This window comes from Trichophyton verrucosum (assembly GCF_000151505.1).
Source record: "Trichophyton verrucosum HKI 0517 chromosome Unknown contig00192_1.f1.exp, whole genome shotgun sequence".
NCBI lineage: Eukaryota > Fungi > Ascomycota > Eurotiomycetes > Onygenales > Arthrodermataceae > Trichophyton > Trichophyton verrucosum.
In genome coordinates this window covers 1-11,589 of record NW_003315530.1, presented here as the reverse complement: position 1 = coordinate 11,589, position 11,589 = coordinate 1, and the positions used below count along the sequence as shown (strand labels likewise).

Here is an 11,589-nt window from a genome sequence, read left to right as displayed (position 1 = left end):
CCCCAAGGTCGACGGGACGCTCTCCTGCCAGGGCGAGCGAAGAGTGCATCTCCAGACGAGATTCTCCCAGGAGGTGGATTTGGCCCCTCTGCACACCAGGGGGGTTAGCTCTTCTGGAATCCAATAGTTCGGCGGGGATGGCATGCGCAAACCCTGCACGTCGATGGATGTCGAGTCTCAGATTCCTTGTTATCACGGAGGGATCTCAAGTAACTGCCTTATCCAGAGAGAGGTCCCTCCCTCTCCAGTCATCCCAGCCTGGCCTGGCTCTGGCTCTGGCTCTGGCTCTGGCTCTTGCGCTCGACCATAGCCCCTATCCCGTCCGTCTGTCCTCTTCCTGCCTGCCTGTCTGCCTGTCTGTCTGCCCCAGCGGTCTTCACTCTCTTGATATCTGCTTCGACATCTGCTTCGACATCTGCTCGGCCAACAACAGCTCCTCGAATCACGAGCATGTCGATGCAGCTAGCGGGCAGCCGTGGAGAAACACTGGTGAAACAGCAGCAGCACATCGTGAGGCCTAGCCTGTTCCTGAGTACCACCGCCCCCTGTTACCCGTACCTTTTATATACATACACACCCACAGGGGAAGGCCGAAAAGGTCCCCATTCTGATAGCTGCTGTGTTAATGCTGTCGTTGTATGCATGAGGGACGCAAGCGAAGCGACATCCGTAACTGTAACTCAGTTCTGATAGCAGGCGTGCTCCGTAGCAGTGCAGTGTCCTGGCCGCATGTAAGTACCTCTTCGACGCCGCGGCGGCCAGGCTCCGGACAGTTCGTAAGGCCCAGCATCGACCTGTATCCTTCCTTAAAAGAGGCCGTCCTGTAGCTCAGCGTGTCAGAGGAGATGCGCAGAAGTCGCCTCCACGGACTGCTCCTGTTTCAGCTTTCGACAAAGCCCCCATTGTCCCTCTCCCCCTGATACCAGGTTTTTATTGCTTTTGACGGCCCCCTCGTCCCTTGTATCGCTTCTTCCTCTTCCCGCCCTCCACGGTATTCAAAACCTCGTATGCCAGGGGATTAAGGGATCGCGAGTGGGCTTCCGGTCGATGCGATCTCTCTGCTGCCTGGGGTTGATTAGCTTCTTCTCGTCTTCTTTCTCTTCTGCGTCCTCGTCGTCGTTGTCGTTGTCGTTGTCGCTGCTACTCTCCTTTCGTCTCACAGCGTCTGCTTGTCACGGCGGCTAATAGTGCGATCGCGCATCAGGACAGGAAGACAAGAGGATCCTCATACAGGACCTGCTCTTTGCGCTCGCTCGCTTCTCTCGATCCTATCTTTTTTTTTAGCCATCTAGCTATTTTAGGCGGCGTTGGCGGTGCCGCAGAGTCGAAAAGTACCTCCCTCCGGCTTTTCGTCTGATATATCAACCACCCGTTGGAACATCTCGACCGCACAGCAACGTCGATACACCAAGATACTATACAGCAAGAGGACGCCCTCGCTCTGTTACTCTCGGCCGGCTGTGCGCAAGCTCTTTGTCTTACCCGCCGCCGCCTCCATCGAACTGCTGGTCGTTGAACTACCCGGCTGCTGCTCCCGTTCGTGAACATGTCCACTGCTGTTGCACCCCCAACAGCAGCACCGTTGCCCCCAATGGTCGACCGAGACAGAGACCTCAGTCCCAAGACATATCCGGCCCTGGCGCCTCTATCGACCTCCCGGCCGTCAGTGTCCACGCCGAGGGGCCCTCCTGTCCACGATTATGCAGGAGAGAAGACGACTCCAGAGGACAAGCGGTCTCCCAACTCGTGAGTCCGGCCCCCGTATCCCTTCCGCCTTCTCGCTATACACCTTTCTATCATACCATATACACATGCCAGTGCAGCTAAGTTGGCGCATATACAACACTGGTCTGTCTCTTGTTGACCCAGGCTAACCTATATATCTATACCAGGTCCCGGAGGAGTGGGGGTCCAGCTCCGAAAATATCTATCAAAAAGGAATCCCCGCCGTCCCCTGACATGCAAACTGGACCAAGCCGGCACCGCCCACAGAAGCTAGACCTGTCGTCCGTAGCTAGCAGCCAGGGCCCGGCCACTGCCAGGGGACCGTTGACAGCTCGAGATGGACTGGCCATGCATGACGTCGGCCTTGCATGTCTATCCCCTGGGTTCCAAACGCAGGATCCTAACATGAGAGAACAGCTGCAGAGAAGCATCTCTGTCAGAGACCAGCAACGTTCCATAATTGAGTCTCGCCTACAGAAATCTGCCAAGGGTGACGGTCCGGATTCCGTCAAACCCTCAGAATCAAATCTCTTTGGCTCCGCTGCACCAAAGTCGAGCAAGAAGCGGCCACCCCCAGGGCTGTCCATTGTTGCTCCGTCTGCTGCCACTTTCGCCGACGAAAGAGTCATTCAATCTGCACCGCTCAACCAGACATTCACTGGCCGCCATCAGCCACCACCTCTAACTCGCCGTTTTATCAACCCTCCAGATTTTACCGCTTCCCCCCAGGTAAATCATAACCCAGCCAACCAGACCAACAACCGGTTGCCTCCAATATCAGACGTATTTGGCACCGATGCTTTAGGCCCACGAGACAGAGACAGAGATAGAGATCGTGAAGCAAACTCCCGAAATGGTTTCGGTCCACACTCTCAATCTAACAACCATGGGCCCCTTCCTTCGCCCAGCATTGCTGCCAATCAACCTAATAGTGCAGTAACCAAACGACCCCGGGAATACCGTTCTGCCGAGGAAGCAGTGCACGAACTCGCTGGTGGGCGCGAGGATCTCCTTCCCCGAATAGTTCATTACAGTGGGAACAGGGCCAACAGCCCTCGATCACCTGCAGGGGCCCACAACGGAAACGGGGAGGGCCACTCTTCCCACCCACAACATCACCAACCACATACTAGCGGCGGACCACCCAGCAGTCAATTCCCTAGTCAATCGTCACTTGGATTCCCCGGTTCAAGTGCTCGTCGACGCACTAGAAACGAGTATGAGCAGGATCATGGCAGCCCGCCTCTTGGAAACGGGCCCGAGCACAGATATAGGCCTCCTCCAACTTCACACGGGCCCTTTGGAGCTGGACGAGATTCGCCTGATACCCAGCGAAAGAAGAAGGAAGAGTTCTTAAGCTTATGTGCTCGTGCATGGGACTTGTTCCATTCATAGTACTCTCTTAGCTCTCTTTATATTCCATTCGCTCCAGCCTTGCACTCGTTTTATCTGTTATGTGACTATACTTACTCGGTATCATTACTGCTTTCCCATTCTTTACGGAGCACGTCTTCTCTGGATTTTTCCCCCCTCATGCGCTCGTTGTCCACCCTTTCTCATTTTATTTTCTTCCAACCTTTTAGTTTTACTTTATAACCCCTTCTCTCCCTTTTTGCCTCAAGACTCATTCGCGGGCTGGCTACTGTGGATGTGTTTCACGGCCCTTTTTCCTTTCGATTTCCTCTTCTATCCTTTGATGTTTTTTTTTTAGCAGCCATTTCTTCTCTATCCTCCTCACATTTCTCGTTCTCTCCATCTCTCTCCACTACACTTATCATACAGCTTACTTACATCTCTAACATCTCCTTCCCTACCTTATTTTCCTATTTTCTTGCTTTCAATCGTTTAGTGTGGCATAATATTGGGTATTCATGATTGGGATGGATGCTGGGTTGGATTAATGCTGTCATATATAACTATTTTTCTTACGCCCCCTTCCCCCCTCTTGCCACTCAGACTCCTTTCTTTCCACAATTTCTCATCTCTCCTATGAACTGACCATATCATGCGCCTGCTCTGGATTTATGACAGAGGAGCCAACAAACATATTCAAGTATTTTTTTCCCCTCAGAGAAATCTTTCCTTCTATACATTCCATCGTTATTGTGTTTGCATAGATTAATCTTGCAAAAGATGTAACCGACCCACATAATAATAATCTACAACTATGTTAAGCTTGATCTATGGCTTCAAGTTGAGCATTTTAAACCACGCCGAGTATCCATTGCTCGATGTAAACAGTGTATCGTATGCTTAGAAGGGGGAAGAAGAGGCACGATAGCATATACCTATGTCAATATCCTCAATAATATCCGTCTCACCCTTCCACCATCCTTCTACTTCTAGGCATCTCCTTTTTCTCCTTAGAAGCAACTTTCTTCCTCCGCCTCTCGATGCCTTTCTGCCTCTCTTTAGCTCCCATTGACTCATACTTCTCTTTCAGAGCCTCCTTCTTCAGATCTGCTTTCTTCAAGAACCACGCCTTCTCCTTCTTTCCTTCCTTGATCAGCTCTCTCTCCTTCTTCCGATGTTTAGCCAGCACCTGCCTCTCTCTTTCCCGGTTCTCCATCGCCCTCTTCCTATCCTTCATAGATGTGATCATCTTTTTCAGCCGAGCCTTTTCATCATCTTTCTTACTTCGACGTAACTTTTCCTCAAGTTCCTTCAGTTCTGCATCCCGATATTCATTTAGGAATGCATAATTCTTAGCCGCTGCTAGATCAGAATGAGATGTGGCATAAGATGAGGATTTGGCGTTGTGGCTGTAACTTTGTACTGCACTGTCGAACCGCGGATCCCTCGATTTGACTTGTGCCACGTTTTCTCCGTCAACAACAACTCGTCGGCGACTGACTGCGTATTTGCTTGACTGGACCGCAGGCGCATGTTTGGAAGAACGAGCCTCCTTATGTTTCTTGTCCAATAGCTCATTGTCCCTCGATCCTTCCGACTTGGAAGCTTTCTCCTCTTTCGCTCTTCGGATTCGCTCGCGAAGTTCATTCAGGGCGTCAGATTTGGATTTCTTGTATTTGGTATTTTTATTGTCTTCTTCCTCTTCTTCTTCACTCCCGTGCTTCCTTTTAGCCCCTTTCTTCAGGGGTCCAAGAGATTGCTGGGCTTTGGCAAGGGCGCCGAAAGATATTTGTGACAGTGACGATTTGATATCATTGTCTCCGTCATCTTCAGAAGAAGCGTTGTCTGGCTATTTCAATGGAAGTTTGGTTAGCGATACCCAGCAATTCTATACCATAGAAGTCCAAAACCATTATGAACATACTGCTTCTTCATTTTCCGACTCATCACCTTCACCTTCACCTTCATCTTCATCTTCATCTTCATCTTCATCGTCTTCACTGCCCAGTGTGTTCAATTCCTCAGAGCTTGAGAAGTCATCCTCCAGTTCATTCTCATCTGCCCGGTGTGCGATAACCCTTTTGCTCAGTATACCTGAAAGAGCCATCCCTTTTCGCTCTGGATATTCCCCCGCAGCCGTAGCCAGTATATTATATATTATAGCAAGCTTTGTCTTGCTATCTCGTCTTCTTCATATTTGAATTTCGATATCAAACGCTGCAAGAAGTCGCAAAAAAGGTTAAGTTTATTTTTCTGCCACGCCAAGTCCCAAGGCGGTGGATATCTTATCTGATTGTTATCGTTATCTTATCTCTATACACGTGATCCTGTCAAAATCCCAAATTTTTTTAAATAATAATACGGGTGTGATGGAGTAACTACTTTCATCCTGTCAACTAGAGCGGTCTTCGTTATCCGCAAGCCAACGGCCATGCTTAAGGGCCGATATGGCTTTGTTCCTTTGTTATCGAATTATCACCTGATCTGGGGTGCTAGAATTAGCTATCATTCACAATATTCAGGCTTCCCGTTTTGCAGTTACCTCGACTATCGAGTGAGTATTAATATTTCTAATATGGATAGTTGGCCACGTACTAATGACATGATGTTTAGCAAGTACAAGTCTGTCCTTGGTCCTATAGATCTACTAGAGTTTTTACTACAACAACGCATGTCATGTTAGAACGAGACATAGAGCAATCGCTCCCACCCGTGGACGGGCATGGGCAATCGCATCAGGACGTTGAAATGTCAAATGGACTGGAAGACACAAACCCGGGCACTTTTATCACTTGGGCTTATACCAATTCATCCCAGATACCCCGACATTCGAGTTCATCGCAGGCATTTGGCCCTCACTCTTATGCGCAAGCATCAACCAATGAACCGCTAGAATTACTCCCTAGAACTGTTTACAACAATAATGACTCCTCGTGAGTTCTGCTTTTTGGCTTTATATTAACGTGAATTTAAGTGATTTAACTGTGATACATAGATACCTTCATCAGCCCTCACATACCCCTCAACCCTACAATATTTTTGCACGTCACTCCCTTTCTGCATACAGCAGTCGCATATCGCACATGCCAACAAATATAGGCCCCGCTGGCCAAGTCGCAACAAACAATCTCATCCCTATACGCTCTCGACCGTATTCAACTAGAGCACAGCGATCTCGAACGCCTGACATACAACCCGTTGCGCCCACTCCAAAAGAAGAGTACATTGCCCAGGCTGAGCTCCGGCCAGAATCCTCACAAATGCAACAACCGCTGCTTGTTGTCCTTGATATGAACGGGACATTAATATACCGAAGACGTCGTACATTCCCTCCACAATTTACCAAGCGTCCCGGCCTAGATACGTTTCTCCGGTATCTATTTGATAACTTCAAGGTCATGATTTGGACTAGCTCACAACCGCATACTGTCAATGAGGTTCTGGATAAACTTCTATGCCCCGCAATGAAAAAGCAATTGGTCGGAGTATGGTCACGCAAAGATCTTGATTTGACCTCCAAACAGTACAAGGAGAGAGTTCAAGTGTATAAGCGTCTTGACAAAGTGTGGGGAGACGCGCATATCCAATCCCAATACCCCAACCAGGCTACACAGAATGAAAAACCACGAAAGAAGAGTAACAAAGTGAAACTTCCGCGGATACTTGGAGAGGATACTCAGGTTTGGGATCAAACGAATACCGTCCTCATAGACGACAGCAAATTAAAAGCTGCCGCCCAACCACATAATATCATCGAGATACCTGAATTCACCAATGACCGTAAAGTGGACGAAATCAAGAATTTAAACACTGTCATACGCCAACTGGATATATTATCCCGCCAGAAAGACGTTAGTCGCAAGCTGAGGGAGTGGAATCAGAAACGGCCAGAAGGGGAGTGTGACAGCATTGATGTGGATGCATTTTGGGAGAAAGAGCTGATGCACTCCTCCCTTGACATAAATACACTCGAGTTCTCCACGTCCCAAGAAAAGGCGATTATCACTACTACTACGAAGGCAACCAAGAATATCAAGGCGCCCCAGTCCCTCACCATCGAACAACTAATTAGTGCAGCGAAAAAATCGCATACAGCAATTAACCAACACAAGGACAATCCTACGAAGGAAGCGACAAGCGAAGAGTCTAAGCGCATCAACGATGGAAAACCAAAACGAACCAAAGGTCAAAAGCGAGCTGCAACAAGGAGGCGGGCAAAGCTCAAGGGAGCCGCGTACAAGAAAGCTGACCCAGTTTGATTTATACCCGTAAGGAACAACTAAGCGGTTCGTTGAGTCACAGCGACTGACTCAGTGACAAGTACCGCGCGAAGCGGCCGTGCCAGTTGGCCAGTGACGGAAAAGGTACTTCATATTCTAAAATTCTGCAGACTACGAGAAGACAATACAAACCGCTAGTGCATTAGGTTAGTGGGTATTTGCTTTATGGGTAAGTTAGGAAATTCATTTCACATTAGGGTAGACAACTGACTAACAGCAGCCAGGCATAGGAACATTACTGTTTGGCAGTGTTCAAGTTCGTCGTCAAAACACATAAAGTCATGGATATGTACCTAATTGCTTTTTCCCTTTACCTGGTATCTTTTTCGTTTTTTTTGTTTACTGGGGTGACTAAAATGTCAAAGGGGATAGTTTACTTGCAAACCTTGCCCTCGGTGCATTCATATTCCTTGCCATTGACAGTAATAGACTTGTCCTGGGCCCACTGGTCCTCGACGAAGGCTTTGTCCTCAGGCTTGCTAGCGTCAAGCTTGGTGAAGGTGTAACTGTCGATATCAGGGGCGACGTCAAATGCAGGAACATAGTCCTGACCACGGATGACGAAGGCTCCCTGGATGACGGAGTCGTTGGTCTTGCCATAAACGGAGGCAGCACCGAAGATATACTTGCGGGAGCCCTCAAGACGGTTGAAAAATCCACCTAAAATCCATAAATTAATATTCCGATTCCATTGAAACCGAATCACCGAAGGCAATGCTTACCAATCAAGTTGTTAGACATGAATGTCATCTTCAACTCGTCGTTGTACTTGTAGTCAACCTTCCACAGGGAATAATCCTCAGGGTTGTAGTTTTCCCAGAACCACGGCATGGCAACGGAGCGGGTGTCCTCGTTGGAGTACTTGCGCTTCCAGTCATCAAGGATCATTGTTGGCTTGGGGAGAGCCTCAAGAGGGTGCTTGGCCTTGGGAGCTGGCTTCTCCTCCTCCTCAGCAGGTGCAGCGGCAGCAGCAGCAGCAACTTTGGGAGCAGGAGCTGGCTTGGCAGCCTCTTCCTTTTTTGGTGGGACATTCTTCAATGGCTCCTCGACGAAAGGAGGCTCAGAAACAACAGCCTTGAAAACGGACTGGTTGACAATGGTTTCATACCATCTAGTAGTGGCAGGGTTGGAAAGGCGCCACTCCTTGCCGAGGACATATTGGAATCCGCGGTAGCAGAGACTGGCAGTGAAGAGATCAGCCAGAGTTATACGCTCACCAACAAGGAAGGTGTTACTGGTAAGGTGTTGCTCAAGGACATCGAATGCTTTCAAAGCACGGGCAGAGGCTTCCTCAACAGCCTTCTTGTTGTAGGGTTCCTTGCCAAGGATTGGGCGGAACCAGGCACCGACGTATGGAACAATTTCCGAGTTGGCAAAGCACATCCAGCGAAGGATAGAGGCATAGTCCTGCTTGGTCTTTCCGAGAAGGGTAGTCTTCTCGTTCTGGGAAGCAACTACAAATCGTTAGTGGAAGTGTATACCAAATAAAGATGCCATATGTCTCGAATAAACGACGTCACGATTGTTTGGAACATGAAAACAAAATCAGAGTCAAGGTAGTCAACACAGCATGATTAAGCCAGGGATAACTGAAAATAGTATTGAACTTCTCATCATAAAAAAATTGAAGGGAGATATCATATCACCCAGTGAAATAGTAGAAGGAAGGGGAATCCCTATGTAGAGTACTTACGGAAGACCGCAATGGCAGTAGACTCAGTCAAGAGGAAGCCATTGGCACCAAGGAAGACAGGAACCTTAGCGAGAGGGTTGATCTTCTGGAATTCAGCAGTAGTAGCACCAGGGATAGCCTCAACGAGCTCAAGATCAAGGTCGTTGGCCTTGGCTACAATACGGCACGCAGAAACGCGTGGGTTGTCCTGAAAGAAGTCTTGACGTTAGCAGTGCGCTACAAGCACGCAACCGCAACAGCAACAAGAAGAACGAGGATGAAGCAGGGATCGAGCATACAATGACACCGTAGATCTTTCCAAACGACATGACGGGCAGACACAAGAGAAGTCGTTTAGCTTCCAATTGCTTGCTTGCTGGTGAGGATGATGAGAAGGAGAAGATGAAGAACTTTTTGCGGCGGGGTGAAAAAAGGAAGAAAAAAGAAGAAAAACTCGGTTTGTTGTTAGTTTCTTTTCGGAAAGTTTCTCCGTCACTGGAACATCATTGATCCCCGCAGGTCATGTGATATCAAATTTTCCAGTGCCCATTATGAACTTTTTTTGTCGACGACAAAGACAAAGCAAACATGGCAGAGCGCCGGCACAGCGCCAATTAACCAGATACCACGACATTTGCGGTTCTCCATCACCATCATGGCCTGGCAGAGGCCGGTTCTCGCAGCTCGGACGTTCCGGCTCCCACGGTGCTTGACGCAATTCGAGGCCTTCCGATACCAACCATTTTCGACCACTCCTTCTTCTTCCCTTGACGATTCCCCCAATGCCGCTCCTCCGCTTGATGCCAGTGAATCACTCAGGCAGCCAACTCGCATGCTACCCGTTTCCCGGTCATACTTTACCGGGACACCCAAATTTACAGACTACGAGTTGAAGCTTGAATACCTGAGAGCCAAATACATGGATTTGCCTAGCTATGGCCCTAGGGAAGCGCCTCGAGTAGCATGGCTGGTGAGGGGCCAATTTTTGGCAAAGGTCAATGAAGACATATCTGTTTCGAGGTATGCGAGGTTATTGAAAAGCTTAAAAGTGTTGAACAAGATCAAGGCAGAAGTTATGCCGGCAGAAGTTTCGAAATTCATTGAAGAATTCTCAAGGCCGAGAAATCTATACCAGTGGGAACTCAATTCACGGAAACCTGATGAGGATGGCCGGTCTCGTGGCATAGGGAGGCGAAAGACTGCACATGCAACTGCTTATCTTGTTGAAGGAGATGGCCAGATTATCATCAATGGGAAGACCATCTCGGAAGTATTCCCTAGAATTCATGATAGAGAGAGTGCAATGTGGGCGCTGAAAGCAACAAATCGACTACATAAATACAATGTATTTGCTGTTGCTCGTGGAGGTGGTATCACCGGCCAGGCGGAAGCAGTTACTCTTGCCGTTGCGAAGTCACTTCTTGTCCATGAACCCGGTCTGAAATCTGCCCTGAGAAGAGGTAAGTCCTCTCCATTGATGTTGATGGTTTTAAATTATGTATTCATACTAACATCTACCTCAACAGCTGGTGTCATCAGAACCGATCCCCGTCAAGTTGAGAGAAAGAAGCCGGGAAAGCTCAAGTCAAGGAAGATGCCCGCCTGGGTCAAACGATAATATCAACATCGACTTTGCTTCTTATTGCATCTATGGGGCTATCCTGTTTCTTTCAGCTATAGTCTCTTGAAACTGTATTTTATCTATCATGTATATTTTAAGTGTGGACTGGGTAATAGGATTATTCGCCGTTATCGGTTACTTACATGATGTGTTATCACCTAGGCCGAGTAGTATTTTTAGAGGCACTTGCTATAGCCCGTCATCACTCGTTTATGAAAACGATATTCATACATTGCACATATAGAAGCCTAGTTAATAATAGTCAATGGTTTATAGCCTTTCCACATTCCTCCCCCCCCCCCCCTCCTCCTCCCCTGAGCGAATGGTATTCAGACAATTATTGATATCTGCTATGACTGCTCGCAAAAATATTACGTGGAATCACTAAACCCCACCACCCTCTGGAATCGGTTCTTACCCTTTACATCACTTCAAGTCGTTCGTGGACGATAGAAAACCACCAGTTGGTATGCACTGGAAAAACACTCTCTAGAAAAAGAAAATGTGCTCCATGTCTCCACGATGTTCTCGGGGAATATGTAAATGGCGCAGACCTTATGGACTAGGCTTATGTGAAATCAGTGTGAACTACACCGTAGATCAAAACCGTGGAATATATCTCATTATAGCTATATGGAATTCTGTTAAATAGGCTGTACTAGGATTTTAATCCGCCTTTTCAACTAACACGATTTTGTATTGATATAGTCCGTACGGAGTACTGACATGAGATATAGCAAGTGTGGCTGCACTAATCTATATATCTGATCCCATAACCCATAAGATCAGCATTAACGAGTGGATGTACCTATCAAGAAGCTGGCTCCAGCCAGCACCATTGAAGGATAAATCTCATAGATTTTAGATCCAGCTAAAGCCCACATTCTGAGCCCATATCCAAATTCTCGGGAATAACCTTGCGCATCGTATATGCATGG

At 48.0% G+C, this 11,589-nt stretch overlaps 6 protein-coding genes across 6 annotated transcripts; 4 read left to right on the top strand and 2 right to left on the bottom strand.

Moving 5' to 3' along the window:
• Nucleotides 1–248: 248 nt before the first annotated feature.
• TRV_02068 (uncharacterized protein) lies at nucleotides 249–521 on the top strand (the record flags this gene model as incomplete). Its single annotated transcript, XM_003023747.1, has 1 exon — nucleotides 249–521. A coding segment is annotated over one exon (273 nt), but the record flags the coding sequence as incomplete, so codon positions are not given.
• Nucleotides 522–1,546: 1,025 nt separating this feature from the next.
• TRV_02067 (uncharacterized protein) lies at nucleotides 1,547–3,120 on the top strand (the record flags this gene model as incomplete). The annotated part of the gene is made up of 2 exons (XM_003023746.1): nucleotides 1,547–1,746; nucleotides 1,893–3,120. The coding sequence occupies 2 exons, from the start codon at nucleotides 1,547–1,549 to the stop codon at nucleotides 3,118–3,120; spliced, it is 1,428 nt and encodes a 475-aa protein (XP_003023792.1).
• Nucleotides 3,121–4,042: 922 nt separating this feature from the next.
• Nucleotides 4,043–5,185, bottom strand: TRV_02066 (pre-rRNA processing protein, putative; the record flags this gene model as incomplete). The annotated part of the gene is made up of 2 exons (XM_003023745.1): nucleotides 4,043–4,927; nucleotides 5,003–5,185. The coding sequence occupies 2 exons, from the start codon at nucleotides 5,183–5,185 to the stop codon at nucleotides 4,043–4,045; spliced, it is 1,068 nt and encodes a 355-aa protein (XP_003023791.1).
• A 976-nt stretch (nucleotides 5,186–6,161) lies between these two features.
• TRV_02065 (NIF domain protein) lies at nucleotides 6,162–7,337 on the top strand (the record flags this gene model as incomplete). The annotated part of the gene is made up of 1 exon (XM_003023744.1): nucleotides 6,162–7,337. The coding sequence occupies one exon, from the start codon at nucleotides 6,162–6,164 to the stop codon at nucleotides 7,335–7,337; it is 1,176 nt and encodes a 391-aa protein (XP_003023790.1).
• Nucleotides 7,338–7,731: 394 nt separating this feature from the next.
• TRV_02064 (glutathione S-transferase, putative) lies at nucleotides 7,732–8,855 on the bottom strand (the record flags this gene model as incomplete). The annotated part of the gene is made up of 3 exons (XM_003023743.1): nucleotides 7,732–8,018; nucleotides 8,081–8,812; nucleotides 8,840–8,855. 3 exons carry the CDS (start codon nucleotides 8,853–8,855, stop codon nucleotides 7,732–7,734), a joined length of 1,035 nt encoding a protein of 344 aa, XP_003023789.1.
• A 502-nt stretch (nucleotides 8,856–9,357) lies between these two features.
• TRV_02063 (37S ribosomal protein S9) lies at nucleotides 9,358–10,648 on the top strand (the record flags this gene model as incomplete). The annotated part of the gene is made up of 2 exons (XM_003023742.1): nucleotides 9,358–9,494; nucleotides 9,574–10,648. The coding sequence occupies 2 exons, from the start codon at nucleotides 9,358–9,360 to the stop codon at nucleotides 10,646–10,648; spliced, it is 1,212 nt and encodes a 403-aa protein (XP_003023788.1).
• Nucleotides 10,649–11,589: the final 941 nt, after the last annotated feature.